General features: G+C 45.4%; 1 protein-coding gene across 1 annotated transcript; it reads left to right on the top strand.

Moving 5' to 3' along the window:
• Window positions 1–12,086: 12,086 nt before the first annotated feature.
• LOC135888197 (olfactory receptor 5V1-like) lies at window positions 12,087–13,022 on the top strand. Its single transcript, XM_065416010.1, has one exon. It carries the CDS (start codon window positions 12,087–12,089, stop codon window positions 13,020–13,022), a length of 936 nt encoding a protein of 311 aa, XP_065272082.1.
• Window positions 13,023–21,222: the final 8,200 nt, after the last annotated feature.

The raw sequence follows: 21,222 nt of genomic DNA, 5'->3' as shown, positions 1-21,222 counted from the left end.
ATAAATTAAAAGCTAGAAAATGTGGAAAATTGATAAGGTAAACAAAAGGACACAAGGAGAAATCTACGGCCAGCAGAATTAAGAACAATAAGAAGTTTTTAAGTATTAGGAACTAAAAGAATCCTAATAATGGTATTAGACCATTACTAAATGGAAATAATAATATCATTATCAATAATAATGCAGAAAAGGCAAACGTTCAATAAATATTTCTGTTCTATATTAGGAAAAAAACCCAGATACTGTCATCATATCATATGATGATGAGACTTTCCAATAGTATCTTGTGAAGATGTTAAAGAGCAGCTACTAAAGTTAGGTGGTTTTCAGTCAACAGATGTGGAAAACTTGCATCCAAGAGATTTAAAAGAGTTGGCTGAGGAGCTCATTAGACCATTAATGGTGATTTTCTATAACTCTTGAAACACTGGAAAAATTCCAGAAGACTGAAAGTCTGCTTTAAAAAGAGTAAATGGGATCACTTAGGTAATTGTAGGCCTGTCAGCCTGACATCGATCTGGGAAATATTAATGGAGTGGCTGATACAGGACACTGTTAATAAAGAATTAAAGAAGGGTGTGAAGGAGCAGAGAGATTGCTGCTGGGCACAGCAGGGGTCAAAGAAAACCAGTGGGCTCACCTAGCCCCATCCCGTTATACCTGCAGCCAATGCCAGGCCTGGAGGGGGGAGAAAAGAAGATAGTCTGGCTCAGTCAGGAGCTGACTGGCAAAGAGGCAGGAGCTCTCTGTATACCTTTCTGAAGGCACAGACCAGCAACCGGCCTGCCAACGCAGCCACTGGAGGCAAGTAAGTCTTCCCCTGCCAAGGGGAACCTTCAGATAAGCCCCAACTGCATGAAAACTGGACTAGCTGGGCCACGCCCCAAACTCAAAGGACTTGCATGGGGAGCAGCTCAGGAAAACAGGTTCTGAACCCTCCCTCATGGATGGAAGAAAGGTCCATTTCCCCTGTTTAGGGGTTTGCGCGACACAGGTCCTCTTACAGCCCCCCAGCCAACGAGCTAGCCACTCGGCTGTCCGGCCACTGAAGGCCCTATCACAAATGGTGGAGAATGCAGGCACCGATCTAGTCCCTGCTGAAGGGAATTAAAAAAAAAAAGTCCTGAGGACAAACCCTTGAATGGAAATGAAACAGCTGCTGAAATGGATAGCCGAGCAAAACACCCACCATTAACAGCAACAACAACAACTCCTGCAGTAGATGGCCATGCAGCAGTACAGTTAGTTCGCGAATTGGCAGCCCAACAGCAGCAGTAGCTGGTCCAACAAGTCACATCCATTTTGTGACCCGCTGCTCCAGCCGAGCTGCCTAACCCTGCCCCTATTAGGCTTGCCAAAATGAGGCCCAACGATGATCCTGAGGCTTTCTTAGAGACTTTCGAGTGGGTGGCCACAGTAACCCATTGGCCCCGAGACTAATGGGTTGCAGTGCTGGCCCTATACTTAACCAGGGTGCCACAGACTGCATACCATGCGTTAGACCCCACCGCCGTTCAGGACTATGCCCAAGTTAAGGCAGCGATCCTCGACACCCTAGATATCTCAGAGGAAGCATTCCAGCAACACTTCCAGGAAGAGCGATACCTGCCAGGAGCCCGACCTTGCCTGTTGCCCAGAAGCTGCACAACTCATTCTGGAGATGGCTCAAATCAGAAGCAAAGATGGGGGCGCAGGTCACTGAGCAGGTCCTGCTAGAGCAGTTTGTCCAGATCCTACCCACTGGGGGAAGACAGTGGATGTTGTGGCATCACCCTGACACCATGACGGATGCCATCCAGCTCATGGAGAACTACCTAGCCAGCAAGTCCCCCATGATGATGCCCCCTTCAGGGTCAGCTGGAACCAAGACCCCTGTGCCCCTAAAGGATGGTACTACCCATGGACCCCAGGATCGTGAAGAATGTTGACCTCCTCCCTCCCTACCAAAGCTCCGGAGAACTCGAGGATCTAGGGATGCCAGGGCTTCCCAACCCAGAGGTCCAGAGCCGTTTACCTGCACTCCAGCTCAGGAGACCACAGGTCCACCAGAGGCCCAGACAGAGCCCTTGGTTGGCCCAGAACTCGGAGAGACCCATCGTGACCAGACCAAATGGGTATCCAGGCAGGAAACCCCATGCGCCACCCAAGATCAGGACCGGTGTTTCACATGTGGTCATTCTGGGCACTGGTTCAGAGACTGTCTGTACATGGAATGTAGCTTTGGGAAGGTCTGGACTCTGTGAGTATGAGCACCCCCCAGGGAACCAGCAAAACTGACCATCCTGCTGCGGGTAAATGGGAGAGAAGTAATGAATCTACTAGTCAGGGGTGCCCAGACCCTGGTTCGAAGTACAGTGGTGCCTAATCCCAGCCCCTAAGTGACTTTAATGGTGAGGAGATGTGAAAAGCCCCCGATGGTCGGTCTGGCCCTGACACTGGCCTACCCTAGGCAGGGACTCGAAGTATTTTGGGGAATTGTTAGCCGAACTGGTGGGATCCCTGTCCGACAGCCAAGGGCCCCTGCCTCTGGCCACCGGCCGGCCTGAAGCTGCGACCCTTGCGGGGGAGGGGGAGGTTGCTGACCCTGCTGAAGGGACTTCCCAGTCCTCAGCGTCAACCCAGGCCAACCAGACCCCTTCCCAACCAGGAGGGGAGCTCCCCCCATTACCCGAATTGGAGATCCTGACTCACCTCTCTGACTTTGTGGAGGTGCAACAGGCTGACGACACCCTGAGTTGGGCATATGCCTAGGTGGCGGCGGTGAACGGGGAGACTGTCGAACCTCACCAAGCAGGACAGTTCCCACGCTTTGAGATTCAAGGTGACCATCTGTCATAGAGAAAGACCAACCGACTGAAGAGGTTTGACATCAACTCTTGGTGCCCCGACCGTACTGGAGGGAGGTTATGCAACTCGCCCATGCCATACCCGCGGCTGGGCACCTTGGAAGGGAAAAGATGGTAGCCTGGATTTTATCCCGGTTCTTTTGGCCAGGGATCTACCGAAACATGGCAGACTTCTGTGCCTCATGACTAAAGTGCCAGCTCGTTGCACCTCGGACAGCTGAGAAAGCCCTGTTGATCCCCCTCCTGCTTGTAAGTGTACCCCTTTGCGGATACAATAGGAAACTAGAATGATACAAATCAAAACAGCACACATTAAATGGATTAAAAACTGACTGGGAGGTCTCAAAGGGTATGTCTATGCTGCAATAAAACACCCATGGCTGGCCCAGGTCAGCTGACTCAGGCATGCGGGGTTAGGGCTGCGGGGCTATAAAATTGCAGTGTCGATGTTGGGGCTAATACTGGAGCAGAAAGGATTCTCTCTGGGTCTAAGAGAGCAAGGCCGTCCCTCCCTGTCAATCTCCAAGGGAGGCCACTCCTCCTCGCTACACTGGGACATTGCCTGCATACAGCCCTGGAGTGAGCCCTTCTAGAAATCCCCCTGGCAAGAACACACCATTGTGGTTCTCTACTGAGGCAACCTGAGTACCTTTACTGGACCTGAAAAAGAGCTCTGGGTGGAAGTTTGTCTCTCTCACCAACAGAAGTCTGCCCAATGAAAGATATTACCTTGCCCAGCTTGTCTCTCTACATAACTCAAACAGAAAGAAGGGATCCCTGATCCCTTTAGGTATATCTGCACCTTGCTTCCTATGGTAGTGTAAACTCTGGCCACCTGCTGCATCTAGTCCTTCCGCCATTCAATATAGCTACATCTACCACAGTGAAGATCAGTTGTAATGAAGGCACATTACACAGGAAATGCAAATCTTTGGGACACTACACTAAGATAGATAGATAGATAAATCAGTGGTCCCCAAACTTTTCAGTAGTTTCTTATGACACTACATATCAATATGGGCAGCGCATGGCATACACCCAGATCACTAAAAATACACTTAGCACTAAAACTATACTGAACATAATTTAATCTTTCCTTGCAGGGCCTCAGGGTCATCATTATCATCAATTATCATTGTAGGTGTAGGAGATTGGGCTGAATCTGTAATGACCCTATGACACACCCTGGAAGCTGGATTTTTGAATAAATCCCTGAGATCACCTTGCTTACTTGTCTTCTGCCTCTTTTGCGTAAAAGTAGAGTGCAGAATGTGCAATTGCATAACCTCTTGGGCAGTATATTAGTCCCAGTTACTAGATTGAAGATTTGTATTGAGAGATATCAGAAATGCCGGTTAATAGAGCTTTCAGGTTGATAAAGTGATGAATAACACAGTTTTCACTGTAGATAGATAGATAGAGCGATATAAGAATGACTGTGCATGCAACAACCTGTCTATAAATAGTTGGTTGCAGTTGCACTGATAAAAATAATTACTTATCAAGTAAATTTTCCTAACCTGAATTTTATAGTGGTCAAATACATGTCATCCTGCAGTCTATTATCAACAATGGAGCATATGGAAATAAATCAGTATACTCAATGAATTGCTTGTTAGCTGTACTTTAAAAGTTAGGTACCATAATTTGCGGTAGTGAACACCTTATATAGGTAAGGCAGAGATAGCACCCTCATTGTGAGCTATAATCGAATTCCAGACAGCTTTGCCCTCCTCAAAAGGTTCTCAACAGACCAAATAAACAAAGATAAATATCAGAGGGGTAGCTGTGTTAGTCTGTATCCACTAAAACAATGAGGAATCCAGTGGCACCTTAAAGACTAACAGATTTACCTATGAAAGCTTATGCCCAAATAAAAAAGATAAATATATATCTGCAGTGTGGTAGCTGTGTTGGTCCCAGGATATTAGAGAGATGAGGTGGATGAGGTAATAGCTTTTGTTGGACCAACTTCTGTTGGTGAGAGAGACAAGTCTTCAAGCTTACACAGGACTTGAAGAAGAGCTCTGGGTGAGCTCCAAAGTTTGTATCTCTCACTGACAGATAGGGCCGGCTTTAGCAAGAGCGGGACCCGATTCCTGGGGGCGGGGCTTGCCGCAAGCCCCGCCCCCCAGGAATCGAGCCGCACTCTGGCCGGAGCTCCGGCTGGGGTCATGGGGCTTGGGTCCGTCCCGGAGCCGCTCGGTGGCCGGAACCGAGCCGGGGGGCTGGGCCGGGAGGCCGGAGCCGCGCCGGGCTGCGGGGGCCGGGCTGGGGGGCCAGAGCCGAGCCGCGGGGCCGGGCCGGGCCGGGCCGGACCTGAGCCGAGCCGCGGGGGCCGGGCCGGACCCGCGCCGCGCCGTGGGGGCCGGAGCCGCTGGGGCCAGGGGTGCTCGGTCGGGGCCAGGGGTGCTCGGCCGGGGCCAGGCCGGCACGCTCGGCCGGAACCGGGGCCAGAGGGAGCTGCTCGGCTGGGGCTGGACTGGGCCGCGCCACGCCGCGCCACTCCGGAGCCCTTCTCGCGCCCCCCGCCACCCAAGCTTACCTGGTGCTGCCTGCCCTCCCCTGCTTCTTTTCAGACTTCCCGCGAACCTCTGATTCGCGGGAAGCAGGGGAGGGGGAGGAACAGAGGGTGGAGCGTTCAGGGGAGGGGAGGAGGGGGAAGTGAGCTGGGGGCGGCGTGGAGAGCTGCGGCGCGGGGCCCTCTTAGCGCGGGGCCCAATTCAGCCAAATCGGCTGAATCGGCCTAAAGCCGGCCCTGCTGACAGAAGTTGGTCCAATAAAAGATATTACCTTACCCACCTTGTCTCTCTAAAGAGAAGTATGTTTATTGAGGTTCTAGCCTACCATATAAGAGGGCTGGATTTAAACCCCTGCTCCAATCCAGGCTTCCTTTGTATGCTTGGACAAGTCCGTTGGGGTATGTCTACACTGCTGCTGGGAACATGATTTCCAGCATAGCTAGACAGACTCACATTAGCTTCGCTCAAGCTACCACACTAAAAATAGCCACATGGCCATGGCGGCTCCAGTGGAGACTCTAGCTACTCACCCAAGCTCAGATCCTGGGGGTTAGGCAGGTTTGGACTTGGGTGCTAGCTGGAGCCTGTCCTGGTGCTGCAATGTCCATGCTGCTATTTTTAGTGCACTAACACAAGTCTGTCCACCCATTCAGGGAGGCACACTAAGGGTATGTTTCTATTGCAGTCACAGGATATGACTGAAGCATGAGCAGACCTATCTGAGATACCTTTCATCTAGCTAACTCAGGTACCGGAGCACTGAAGTCCCGACATTGTGACCTTCAGCATGGGCTAGCCCTGTGAGTAATGTCCTAGGGTTCCATCTGGCTTTGTACAGTCTGTGCTGAAACTCGCCCTGCTGGGGCGTCACTGTTCTGAAACCTGAGCTAGCCAGATTGAAGCTAGTTCAGGTATGTCCGCTCGGGCTGCATTCACACCTTGTAATTGCAGAATAGACGTACTTGCAATTTCTCTGTTTTCGGGTTCCCGATCTGTAAAATGGGGGTAGTAGCACTTCCCTACATAACAGCGATAGTGTGAGGGTAAACACATGAAAGGTTGTTGTGAGGTGCCCAAATATTATGGTCAAGGCAGCCATACAGGTACCTTAGATCGAAAGATAGAAAATCTGGCTGTTAAAAATACTGAATAAAACCGTTTTGTTTTATTTTCCTGGGTTTCTTTCTGCTTTAGCTGAAAACCCCAAAGTGCCACCTCCAAGTTTTTGTGTAACAAGAATGTTCTTAGTAACCCTTAAGACATAAAGTCTTCAGTAAGGCCCCACCAAGACCTAATTATCGTTTGTTTAACTGTATGCCTCCAAAACATTGACGTTACTAATACCCATGATTATTTATTTGGACCCAGCCAACTGCATTATTTTATTCACCAAAGAAAAGCTTCACAATGGAAACTCTGGAGAGAATGTCCCAGTTAATGAAACGTTAGTGGATGTCCTTTGTGAGATAGCTGCCCCAGGGGAATCTTTGGGATAGTTCAAGTCCCTGACAAATTTACATCCAATTGCCAAGTTATGACTGGTTTTGTTTTTTTTAACTTGATTAGATTAGCCAGTGATTTTTTTTTGCATGGGGTGATTAACCCTTTAGCTATTGCCCCTTCTAACACGGAGATGTTTCCTTCAATCTAAAATGTAAAGAAGCCAAAGTTCATAGAATCTAAGTGGGACTCAATCTCCGGGGCTCAGGATCCATTGTAAACCTTGATGGCTTGTTGCAACACAGTAAACAGCTTTAGTGCAAAAAACATTTGGCTTACTAAACATTTCTTCTCCATGGTATATATTATCTATATTAATGTAATAAATACTAAATAAGTATACCATGAGTAAGCCTAAGATATTTACATGGTTATTTTTAGTAAAGGGCAGGAACAGATCACAGGCAATAAACAAAAATTCACGGAGCCTGTGACTTGTCTGTTACTTTACTAAAAATAACCGGGGACTGGGCTAGGTAGGGGGGCGGAATGGAGTCCCGGGGGGGAGGGTCTGACAGGCTGAGCCCCCCACCATGGCAGGGGGCACAGCCATGACTCCAGTGGCCACAGCCGGGATCTCAGCCATGGGGGACACACAGCCCTTGCTCCAGAGCTGGCCCAGCTGCGGGACAGGGGTGCATGGCTCGACTGCAGCCCCTGCCAAGCCCTGGATGCAGTGGGGGGGGGAACATGGCCCTGGGAAGCCACAAGGGAGGCGCGCGGCCCCAGCTGCAGCCTCCAGAGAAAGCCGCAAGGCTGGGGCGCACAGCCCCCGGTACAGCCCCCGGCCCGGCTGCAGCCCCTGGAGGAAGCCACAGGCTGGGGCTGCAGGGTCCTTATTCCAGTCAGGCCCAATTGCAGGGCAGGGTGCACAGTCCTGCCTCCTCCTCCTGAATCCCTAGAAGTCATGGAGGTCCGGCAAAGTCATGGAATCCATGACTGCCGTGACCTCCATGACTAAATCATAGCCTTAACCATGAGTACATGATAGTGGTCTTCAAATACTTGAAAGGCTGCCATAAAAAAGATGGAGAAAAGTTGTTGTCTCTTGCCACAGAGGGCAGGACAGGAGACAATGGGATCAAACTCCAGCAGAGCAGATTTAGAGTAAATCTCAGGAAAAACTTCCTATCTGTAAGAACAGTAGGCCAATGGAAAAGACGCCCCAGGAAGTTGTTTTTTTAGTGAAAACGAGTTTTGTCTGAAAAATTTTGCCTGTGTCTATTGCTATGATTGCTATCATACCAGCTCTCTGGCCTTTTGGCAAGCATCTGTTGTGAAATGCTGGCAGCAATGGGAGATGAGATTTCTCACATTTTTGTAAGATCTGTCCCCATAATTTCTTGGCAACTGAAATTAATTAATAATAATCCAGAATAAAAGTAAGTAAAAGTAGATTAAAGAAAAACCCCTTTGAAGCAGGATGGCCTTTTGGTTAAGACACTGGGCTGGAACTCAATAAAGCTGGGTTCAGTAAGGAATATAAGAACTGATGCACTGAGTGAGACCCATGGTCCATCCACTCCTGCATCCTCTCTGCCTCCAAATCCCTGTGCTACACTGAGCAAGTTACTTCATCTCTTTGTGCCCCATCTCCCCATCTGTAACGTGAGGATAATAGCCATCTCTTTTCCTGCCTTTTCTTTGTCTTGTCGATGTAGACTAAGATCTTCAGGGCAGAGACTAAAGCAGGGCCCAGCCCAGTGTGCCTTTAGGTGTTACAATAATCCATATAATAAATGATAACCAGACAATACTCTTGAGTGGTGTCATAATTTAATTTCATCCTTCAACTCTTTCTCCTCTCCCACCTTTTGTCTGTTCTGCTTATTAAACTGTAGTTTCCCAACACAGGGACTCTGCTCAGCATCATCATCATCTGGGTTTGTACAGTGGCTTTTACAATGGGGGCTTGCTGTTGATTAAGAACCCTGTTCCACCATCTCTCTGTGCCTCAGTTTCCCCCATCTGTAAAATTTGGATAATAATCCTTACTTACCGAGCAGGTAATGGTGAAGATAAACACATTAGTATGTTTTAAGCAGTCATATCCTGGGGACATGGGGTGCAGATAAGTAACTTTTTACATTGTGTATATTTTCAGCTAACAAGTTTGTTTTAATTGAATGGCCAGAGGACAAAACCCCTGAGAGACCTGAAAAATAACAAGTTGTTTTTGCCTTTGTTGAGTTTATTTAAAAACAAACCAAAGAAAGGCCTGGGATTTAAAGCCACCTTTGAAATATCTCAAACCTTTTTGCAGGCAACCCTTGGAACCTTTGGGTTTATTCATAGGGCAGTGGACCTGAGAAGTGAACGAATCACGCTTAACCCTTATTCTTTTAGTTGGTTGATCTTTTCCACACAGTGTTATATGTTATATATAATATATATAATATTTTTTATTATTTTAGCCTTTGCTTATGTCCAGTGTATTGTGTTTACCTTTTTGAAGCTGGGACAGTGAATCAGATTCACATCATGGGACAAACAGCAAATACTCTGTAATCTGCTGAAGAAAAATAAATTAACAATTGCTATGCGTGCATACACGAACAAAACTGTGGTTCACAAAAACTCCAGCCCATTTATAGTCTAACCTAGTGAAAATCTGTAACAATGTAGCATTGTAAATTCATGCCTCCTGTATCATATCAGCTTCAGTTCAGTTAGAAACACATTTTCATTAAATTTATCATACACTGGCAAACTATTTAATTTATCTTTGTTTTATTCGTTCCCCCCCGCCCCCACCTGGAGCCAGTGAGAGGTACCCAAAAGTCTTCTACAATACCTGGCACTGTTCTGCAACTTTGCCTGAGGAATTAGCTTAAGTGATCCTTTTGATTAATAAATCCGGATCCTGTACTTTTACAACTGAAGACACTATGCTGTTCTCTCACAAATGAAGGTAAGTGGATTTTATAATGAATGTTGTGGTGATGAAAATACCACACTGAGGAATTTGCATATATATATTGGTGAGAATTAATGACCAAATGATTGGAAAGGATATAAACTCTCAAACTTTGGAACCTAAACTAACTTCTAAGTCTTGGGGTTTAGGAGGGAAACTTTCCTTGTGGGCTGGTAATTGCATAATTAACCACTAGGGGGCTTCCTACACTTTCCTTTAATTCAAAGCTGATACTGGCCACAGCTGTAGATAGGTGATTGAACGAGATGGACAAGTAGTTTGTTACAGTCTGGAAATGCCTATGTTCCTAGAAATAAGAATTAAGAGACTGGAACAAATGGACTACTGGTTAAATCCAGAATGAGGGGAGGACTAGCGAAGGTTTTGTGGCCAAAAGAACAGGAGTACTTGTGGCACCTTAGAGACAAACACATTTATTTCAGCATAAGCATTCATGGGCTAAAACTCACTTCATCAGATGCATGCAGTGGAAAATACAGTAGGAAGATATATATATACAAGGCACTGGACAGAGATTCAAAAACAGAGATAGAACAAACATGCATAGACGCAGCCCCTACCCCAAGAGCTAAAATGTGCATATTGATGCTCCGCAAACACACACTTTTGGATTGTTTGGGAATCTATATAAAATACTACATAATACCAGGGTGGAACTGATGTCCTTCTTTAGCGATCACTGTTTAAATTGGCAATGTATCAGATTTAGACTGAGATTTAATTTTGAGCTGTTGCATTCTTTTCTGCTCCATCGTGGGCCATATTAATAACTTCCTCTCACTGGTATGTTCCTGGCCAAATAAAAGAACAGTGTGCACCAGAATCACTGGTACGCTGGGTGTGCTTTACAGCACTCTGCAGCAAAACGGGGAAAGCAGCCAAGGAAGCCATACAGCTCGTTCACCTGTCTGTTTAAGCCAGGTTGATGGCTGCTTTGCACGACTGGACCAATGCAGCTCTGGACCCCACAGCATAGCAGTAAATCTGGGGAGGTGATTGTTCCACTCTGTTCAGCGCTGGTGGGGCCTTGCCTGGAGTATTGCATCCAGCTTGGGCACCACAGTTAAAGAATTTGTGAGCAAATTGGAGAGAGTCCAGAGGAGAGTAATACAAATAATAGGCTGTTTAGCAAACATGAGCTGTGAGGAAAGGTTGAAAGAACTTGTAGGCATGTGTAGTCTAGAGGATAGAAGTCTGAGGTGCGGGGGGAGCATACATAATAATGGTCTTCAAATATGTAAAAGGCTGTTACAAAAAGGACAGTGATCAGTTCTTCTCCACATCAACCTAGGATAGGACAAGAAGTAATTGGCTTAGCTTGCAGCAGGGGATATTTAGGTTGGGTATCAGGAAAAGCTTTCTGGGGCTATGGCTACACTAGAGAGCCTACAGGGGGTAACAGCAGGCAGCTAATGACTGCAGAGATAACTGCGGTGCCAAGTGGCACCAGATTACAGCATCAGCAGCATTGGTCAATGTCCTTCCCCTCTCATTTTCAGGGATGAGAGGTGAACACACCTCCGGATCTTTGCTGACCAAGGACAGCCAACCGTGAGCGGGGTGCAGCGGAGGGAAAGGGAGTGGCGTGTTAAAGGGACTTTCATTCGTCAGATTTTCTCTCCACACAGTGGGAAACTGAGGCAGAAGATACTGCCCAATGCACTGTGAGGTGGGTGTTTGCTTAGGGTTACATGCTTTAGAATCATGGTTGTGGGTGTTTCCCAAAATTAATGCCAGGTTCCCTTTCCCTTGTAATAAAAGTTCTCTTTTGTTACACACAGACTCATTGCTTGCTAGTGGGGCAGTTATTGACTTTTAGAAGTGCCCAGGGGTGGTGTTTAGTTTTCTCAGATTATTGGGTGGGGGCTGGAGCCAGCTCTGTTTTGTATTGTTAAGAGGAACCTCTAGATATTGCTGCCAACTCCACCTGGTAGAAGGGTTACATGTACAAACAGAGCCTAGTATGATGCTGCCCTGATGTTATCTGGTTAAAGAAAAGATGTCCTTGAGTAAATGACTTAATTTACCTTTTGCCTCAATTTCCCCAACTGTAAATTGGAGATAGTGTCTGCTTCCTTCATGCACAGGGCTGTCATGAGGCTAAAATCCATTGCTGACTGTGAGGTGCTCAGATACTACTGTGATGAAGATCACATATGTGTGGAGATAGATGGAACCTATGAACCTTCTGTGCTTTATCAGCCTTGAATGTGGTTTTTATCATTTGTCTCTCCCCACCCCTCTCCCCACCCCATCCCACCCCCTGTCATGTAAGACATGATGAGAAATCTTACATGGCAGAACAGAAGCTCCGTGTCAGAGTTCATCCTGCTGGGATTCTCCAGCCAGCCCGGGATGCAGATGCTGCTCTTTTCAGTCTTCCTGGCCATCTACTTAGCCATCCTCTTTGGGAACAGCCTCATCTTTGCCCTTATCAGGATCAACTCTCATCTCCACATGCCCATGTACTTTTTCCTGGCCAACCTCTCTTTCCTGGACATCAGCTACACCACCACCACTGTGCCGCAGATGCTGCTCCACCTCCTCTCCAAAAAGAAGAGCATCTCTTACACAGGTTGCATCATCCAGATGTACATCTTCCTCTTCCTGGGGATAACTGAGTGCATCCTCTATGCTGTGATGGCCTATGACCGGTACGTGGCCATTTGCCACCCGCTGCACTACACCCTCATCATGAGCAGGTCGATCTGTGTCAAGATGGCCGCCAGCTCTTGGGTGGGTGGTTTCTTCTTTGCCATGGTGCACACTGGCGTCACCATGAGGCTGCCCTACTGTGGCCCAGATGAGATCAACCACTTCTTCTGTGAGGTGCCAGCCATTTTTAAGCTGGCTTGTGCAGACACATGGGTCACTGAGGTGGTGCTTTTCGTGATGGGGGTGATACTGCTCATGACCCTGGTCTTCTTGATCCTGGTTTCTTACGTGTTCATCCTAGCGGCCAGCTTGAGGATCTCCTCAGCGGAGGGGAGGTTCAAGGCCTTCTCCACGTGCACTGCGCACATCACCATGGTTACACTCTTCTATGGTGCTGCCATGTTCATGTACATACGTCCTGTCTCCAGCTACTCACCCGAGAGGGACAAATACTTCTCTTTGTTTTACAGTGTGGTGTCTGCCCTCCTGAATCCTCTCATCTACAGCCTGAGAAACAAGGATGTCAAAGGAGCTCTGGTCAAATTGATGGGTAAAAAATGACCTTTGCATCAAGGGGGAAGAAGAATTGTCATGTGGTTCAGGACCCCTTGGGTTCTGGTCCCAGTTCTAGGACAGGAGTGGGGGATAGTGGTTACAGCCAGTAGGAGTGGAAGTCAGGACTCCTGGGTTCTTTTCCCAGCTTTTGGAGGGGAGAAGTGTCCAGTGGCTGGACCAGGGAGAGGTTGGGATTCAGGACTCCTGGGTTCTATTCACCATTCTGGGAGGGAAATGGGATCTAGTGAGTTAGAGCAGTGGGCACTAGGTATCACAACTCCTGATTTCTATCCCTCGCTGTGGCCCAGAATAACTGTGTGACACTGGGAAAGTAAGGCACAGAGAAAGGGAATGAGCTGTGTTCAAAACCCAGGACTCCCCCTGACTGCCTGCCCTACTGCCTCTCAATTTTGAGTTGTTTAAGTTAATAGAGCTGCCCTGTTATACATCAGGGAACTAATGACAAGACATTTTAAGTGAAGGCTCCTTAACTATAGAAATCACTGCTCCATCCATTGCATTTGGACTGACATCCTTAGATGGTTTAAGGCAATACAAGGTGTATCTATTCCCTAAGGTGAAATTCATTCCTGTGTAAAGATCCAGCAGAAGACCTATGTACCATGTAAGGACAGAATTTGCATTGTTTTAAAACTTGTGCAAACGCCTATGTGGACACATTTATGTTGGTTTATAAGGCAGATATATACTAATAGAATGGTGTCAATACACAAAGTTGCAGAAGTAAATGCTTCATTAAATTATGTGCCAATCAGAGCTTAATTGAACTTAAACTCTCAAAATAGGATGTAAATGGTGCATAGGTATTTTCCTGGCCCTTTGCTTGGCTGTGAGTTTCAGCCCAAATCTTTGGGAAAAGATTGATTTCGTGGAGGATAAGTGGGCCAGTTATTAGTAGGGCTGGATTGCATGGGCAGGGACACATTCATTAACAATGGACCAATCCAGTTTATGTTTGTTGGCTTGTATGTTTTTGTTAAATATGCATATAGAGACAGAGACACTTTATATAAATAAAACTAATTAATTAATATTAATGACGAGCTCCAATAGGGATTTTTTTCATCCCTACATGTCAAAGCAGGTAACCATTATTAACCACCTTTTACAGATGGGGAAATTAAGGCACAGGGCCCTGCGGTGTCTAGCTCTAGGCAAATCTACCAACCAGTCATATAGCCAGGAATAGAACCCAGGGCTGTTGAGACTAAGTTCAGTGCTCAATACATTAGGTGACTTTGCAAGTATTTACCAGTGATTGAACAATTTTGATTTATTGCCACACTTACCAAATAATTCCATTTAACTTTTCTTCAAAATTGCTGATCTCCCTTCAAATCTCTCCCCAGGCATGTCTGTTCTGCAGAGTTCACTTGAGTGACTGGCACCTGGGTCTGAGCACAATATGAAAAGTAAAATAAAAATGTAAAAAATGTAAACGTGACCCATTTTTTTTCTTTTTCACAATTTACCATTTGGAACAAAGAAAAGACGTGTGAAAGAGTATGGTTGACCTACTTTCTTACATATTTTATATATTCTACCTTTTGAAGAAGTGAAAAAAGCAAGGTAGGAGCTTGGGGGAAAATGAAAATTCAAAATCTGAAAACAGAAAACAAAAATTTGGCAGGTTCCAAAAGTCAAAATGAAATGATATTTTTAATTCCAAGTTTGGAATGTAGGACATTATTCAAAATTCACAATTCATAGCAGAGCACATATTCTCTTTCAAGAATATGAGTGCTAACAATAAAATAAAAAACATCAAATGTTTAGAAACTCAGGAAATGCAGTTTTAAAGTTGTGTTTCTCAAACAAGGCACCCAAACGGTCTAAATTCTGACCCACTAGAAATGCCTGCTGATTACATTCTCTTCTTTGTAGAAGATAAAATGTATGTATTACAGAAAATTGGCTTTGCTACTTGTTTAATATAAATTTAAACTTGTTTCATGCTGAATGTACTGCAAGTTCACTGCACTAATCTTTGTTATTTACACACATTTGCTCCACTTTCATGATCTGAATTATTGGCAGTATATGCAGCCAATCTAGCTTTTCCTCATATGACATTTAGACAATCGGAAGCATAGCGCCAGAAGGTGTGATGCAATGAGGTACTTTGTGTCATGAGCACCTTGCAGGACAGATACTTTAATAAAGACTGGGTATTGTGTGCCTTTGTTATGCTGCTCATCTAAGCAATTTCTTGTATGCTGCGTACTGTCAATGTCTGTGAGCTTGTCTACATGTACAGTGCTGCACCGGTTCAGCTGCATCGCTGTAACGCTTAGTGAAGATGCTAACTATGCTGACGGGTGACCTTCTCCCATATTCCACCTCCCTAGATTGACCAATTTAGGTTGGACATATTCCTGGAGGTTTCATCACATGACATAATCTTTAATTAAAGCTTCACCTTTAATTCCTGGAGACTCCAGGACAGACCCCGAGAGACAGTAGCTGTGTTGACGGGCGAAGCCCTCCCATAGACCTAGTGCAGTCTACACCAGGAGTTTGGTAGGTATAACTGCATCCACACCCCTGATCAATGTGGTTATACTGAGATAAATCCATATTGTAGACTAGGGCTAAGAAAAGGGCCGTAAAGCACCATGACCATTATTCAATTCAGCAAAAGTGGCGTAAAAGACTAGAGGACATGAGGAAATGGTGGGGAAAGTGAATGCTTTTCAAGGAAGAATAGAGGGCAGCCAGATTCAGATGTGTCTGATGGCAGATGAAAGGGGCAGGGCCTCCCAACACCCTGTCACAGCCGCACCAGGTCTCCCTCTGTGTCTCTTTACAGCAAGTCCAGCCAAGCCAGATGGAGGCGTATTCTGGTTTGATTATTCTGGTCTCCAATCAGCTGTCCAACCTTGTCTCCTCCCTTTGCACTCAGTGCATAGCCGTAAAAAGCACCAAAGGAAACTGAGGCACATGACTCACAAAAATATTGCCAACATTTCCACATTCATCACACACCCGTACTTCCCTTGTTCCCAAGTCCCAAGTGTCTGGAAGTTGTTGACTCCACCCAGAGCGAGCCTGGGACTGTGCTCAGCATATCCTAAAATAATGCCGATGATTCAATGTGTCAGCCAATTCCCCATATTTCATCAGTCACACAACTAGGACTTCCTTGTAGGAACACCCACACTACCTTTGTTCCCAAATCGCACTTATGCTGCACCTGGCCCCTGTTGTATTAATGACGATGGAATAAATGGGTCCGAAGAGCCAAAGGTGTCAACATGACCCTAAAACTGTCCAACATTAAACAGCTTTAAACAAGGTCTGGGGTTTGGTATATAAAGACCTTAGTTTGCTTAGCACCATGGCAAACACACCATTAAACAGCCTTTTGACTTTTTACAGCAGTATTGCAAAATATATTATCTCAGCCAGCTAAGCCAGACTTTTTATAAACAGAAGATAAAAGATGGGTAGGAAAAAGAAGAAATGAGGTGGAGAAGGTAAAGGACACACGGGAGTGAGGGTGGTCATGGGTCCACAGGATTGGTGCTACGCCCCCAGCTTTGGAACAGTCTCTAGGAGGAACCCCTTTAGTATGCCAGACCCCAAAGGGTTCTCACTCCTCCCACACAGGGTAGGCCATGTGGCCTCATTACCTCCTTGATAGAACCTCTGATCTTCAGCCCTCCTGCTTCCCCCTGTGAGCTCTGTACAGTGAGTCCAATGGAGACAGACTCCTCATCGAGACCTGTCCACTTTTTGGGGGTTAATGCACATCATCCAACATTTGCAGTGACACTCACACAGTGACACTCAAAACAGTCGGGTTTATTAATGAACTGGAACACAGCCTAGGAAGTCCTTAGATTAATTAAGCCAGTGCTTAATTTGTGCCAAGGCTGAACATAAGAAGAACATAAGAACGGCCATACTTGGTCAGACCAAAGGTCCATCTAGCCCAATATCCTTTCTTTCGAGAGTGGCCAATGCTGGGTGCTTCAGAGGGAATGAACAGAACAGGGCAGTTATCAAGTGATCCATCCCTTGTCGCCCAGTCCCACCTTCTGGCAAACAGCGGCTAGGGACACCATCCCTGCTCATTCTGGCTAATAGCCATTGATGGACCTATCCTGCTGAGCTCTAGGCTTGGCAGTTCATATCCCCAGCTCCTCTGGCATTGCTGCATCAGTTATGAATGTAAAAAAATTGCTTGCGTCCTGGCACCTCTTTCATTACATATGAAGCACTCATTAAAGCCTAGTCCATTCTGGTGAGCTCAGAGCCCAGACAAGCTGTAGAGAACCCCATTTTTCAAACTCTGTCTGTCTCTTCATCTGACTTCCTTGGTCAGATCCCAGGTGAGAGCCCCAACTCCTTCCAGCAGCCAACTCATCCTCTCACCTCACACCTTCATAATTCTTGAGCTGAGGGATGTTGTTCCATTTCCCTGCTGAGAGGTGGGAAAATCCATCTCCTTCTGGGTCCTTGGCTGCAAAGTGTCAATGTCCTGGTGATTGGCTTTGCCTTGTCTTCTCAGATTCTCCACTGGCAAGGGGTTGGCCTTGGCCAGTCCTTTGCAATGATTCTTTCAGTCTCAGACAGCTAGGCCTCATTCATACCTATGTCTCTTAGTCTGTCCTGAGAGCAAACCATTCCCCACCCCACATGGTAACAATGCAAAACACAGGGGAAACTGAGACATGTCTAGGATTCATAAAAAATATTACAGAAAATTTCCACTTTGTTGGTGGGGGAAACACAGGCTCACCTCACAGATGGTTTTCAGGACTTATCAGGAGCCGGTGGAGGTGGTGGTGTCATCTGGGTCCCTCTCCCTAATCTGGTCTGGTCAGGACATCTCACAGGATCTGAATGACAATGGCCCAGTGATGTTACATCTTTCAATCAGCCAGCATCCCTGACCCCGTCTTCTAATTTTCATCCCAATGTCTCTTTTTCTAAGGACCCCAAAGGCGAGTGATGGATGGAATAGCTGGTCCCCATCGTTATTTTGTCCATCAATTAGGCCTAATTTCTGACACACCAATTTTGGTTCATTGATTTCCTGTCCCAAATTTCTCTTGTTTACCAGAAATGATCTTAACACAGTCCTTGAGCTGAATCAGTATGCCTTTTCATTTGGACTAGTTCAGTCATTCCATCTCCCTTTTTGCACTGTTTCCCATCTACATATATGTGATTGGAACATTTTGTAAAGTTGTATCCACTTTTCCACAGTTGAGCTCACAATCACCTTAAATGTGTAGGCGCATTTATTACAACACATCCCCATGTCAGTCTTGGCACATTACGTACAAAGGTATGCAAGACGATTTAGATAATTAGAGAGTAAGTAGAAGACAGTAATTGTTGAGAGCATCAAAGCCTTTAGTTCAATTGCTTGGAGTTCTCACAGTGCCACTGAATATACATAACATACATTCATCATTGTGCCCAGTTGCTTGCAGAAGCTGCAGCATGGACAAAAATATTGGCATGGGACTCAAACTGAGATGGAGCAGCAAATTAAAACTGGGATGGTCAAAATTTGTTAACCCTCTGGAAAAAGAAGGGCTTGGTGAAAATGAAGTTTATCATTTTTTACTAAATATTTCAACTTTTTATTGGAAAAATTCAAAATGGAATGAAACAAAAATATCTTTTCATTTCCAATTGGCATTTTAAATATGTCAATATTTTTAATATTTCAAGAATTTAGATTAAATTCTCAGTTTGTTTTGGCTTTTAGAAACTAAAATTTTCAGTTTTCTGCCTTTGTTTTGATTGGATTTTAAATTTCTTGCTTGCTTCCCCCCTCCCTCCAGGGAAAAATTGTGGAAAAGATACAAACAAGAGAGAGGGAAGGGTAAAACCCAAATGTCTGGAAAACATTTTTTTAAAAAAATATGAGAAAGTGGTGGAAATACATTTAGCATTTTCTTTTTATTAATTGGAAAAATGAAAAAGGTTATTTTTTAAATAATAAGTTAAATAAGGTTTAAAAGACAACAAATTTAAAAAAATGTTTTCTTATCTTTTCACTTGGAAAATAGTAAAGATGTAGATGTATTTTGACCTATTTTTTAAACATTTCCTTCCTTTTGAAAAAATGGAAAAAAAGAGAGAAAGGGGATATTTTTTTTGGTCAGTTTCCAAAATCCAAAACAAAATGATATTTTAATCAAAAATGTGGTACATTATTCAAAATTCACCATTCATGGTTCTTGCATATTACCTTTCAAGAACATTAGAGTGCAACATCAAACAAAATAAAACTTAGCGTGTGCCTTTGCTATGCTGCTTGTCTGAGCAGTAATTTGTATGGTGTGTACTGTGAATGTCTACAAAGAAGGCTGTAAAACACTACAATCACTATTCAGTTAAGTAGGCATGACTTGCAGGACAGAGAGGCTATGAGTGTAGGAGGAGATGGCAGGAAATGTGGGTGATTTCCAGGGAAGAATCATAGAGTTACAGCATTTAAGGCCAGACGGGCCCACAAGATCAGCTTGTCTGACCTCCTGTATATCTCAGGCCACCAACACTACCCCTGCTCCCGCACATTAAACCCCAACGACCAAAATGACACCCAAGTATTACAGCCCTCAGGAGACTAGACTATTATGTGCCACAGGCAAAGAATAAAGGGACCAAGGTGCACGAATGCAAAGGCAGGGAAATGATTAAGTGAGATACACCCAAGTAATCCTGGGTTATGACCCACACCCACATGCTATCGAGGAAGGTGAAAAAACCCCAAGGTCACTGCCAACCTGACCTGGGGGAAAATTCCTTCCCAACCCCACATATGGCGACCAGTTAGACCTTGAGCCTGTTCACAAGAACCAGCCAGCCAAGCACCTGAGAGAGAGACAATGCTCAGTGCCAACTCAGATCCCTGGCCCACTCCACTCAAGGCCTCATCTCCAGCCATGGCCCTCTCTGATTCTTCAGAGGAAGGAGATTTTTAAAAGTCCCTTCTTGACCCCTGCCAGTGGCCATCTGAAACCCTGAAGCATGAGCTTTGGGAACAGAAGACATAAACCAGAAGTGAGTCCTGGGTTTGCTGAGCCCTGCCTCCCACCATCACATGCAACCCCATCATACAACTGCACTCTTAAATTTGGCCAGCTCTCACTTAAAACCAATTACATTGTTTGCCCCCACAACTCCTATTGGGAGGCTGTTCCAGAACCTCACCCCTTTGATGGTTAGAAACTTTCTTCTATTAGAAGTCTGCATTTCTTCATGATCAATTGATATGCATTTGTTCTTCATCCTTTAGCTTAAATAACTCTTCACCCTCCCTGGTATTTACCCTCCCCGCCCCCCCAATATATATATATATAGAGAGAGTAATCATGCCCTATCAGCCCTCTTTTTGCTAGACTAAACAAGCCAAGCTCTTCCAGTCTTGTCTCATAAAATAGGCCTGCCATTCCCCTGATCATCCTAGTAAATCTTTTCTGCACCTGTTCTAGTTTAAGTTGAACATGGATGACTAGAAATATACACTATATTTCAAATGAGGTCTTGCCAGTGTTTTGTACAATGGCATTAATACCTCTCTCTCTCTCTCTCTCTCTCTCTCTCCTGGAAATGCCTCCTCTAATGCATCGTAGGACCACATTTGCCTTTTCATAGCCACCTCACTGGTGGCTCACAGTCATCCTGTGATCAGCCCATGTACCCAGTCTCTCTCCTCCACTGTCACTTCCAACGGATGGTCTTATTATTAGGCCTAAGTGCATGAGCTCACACTTTGTACTATTGCATTTCAGCCCACTTCAGTCACTCCAGTCTTCAGGGTCATCCAAATTTTCCTGTATAATAATCCAATTCTCCTCTGTATTGATGATGCCTCCCAGTATGCATCATCAGCAAATTTCATTAGCACACTCCTACTTTTTGTGCCAAGGTCATTAACAAAAATTTGGGATAAGATTGGTCCCAAGACAGATCCCTGAAGAACTCCACTAGTAACCTCCCTCCAGTCCAATCATGTTTCAGCACAATCCGTTGACTTCTCCCCTTTAATCAATTCCTTATACTACTTACAATTCTTATACTAATCCCCATTTTCCCTAACTAATAATTTCCCATGTAGTACAGTGTCAAATGCTTTACTGATGTCCAAGTATGTTAGATCTACTGCACTTCCCTATCTAAAAAAATTAGTTATTTTCTCAAAGAAAGAAATTAGGTTAGT

Source organism: Emys orbicularis, chromosome 13 (genome assembly GCF_028017835.1).
Source record: "Emys orbicularis isolate rEmyOrb1 chromosome 13, rEmyOrb1.hap1, whole genome shotgun sequence".
NCBI classification, from domain to species: domain Eukaryota; kingdom Metazoa; phylum Chordata; order Testudines; family Emydidae; genus Emys; species Emys orbicularis.
Note: the sequence above shows the minus strand (reverse complement) of the source record. Positions and strands in the feature narration are given on the sequence as shown.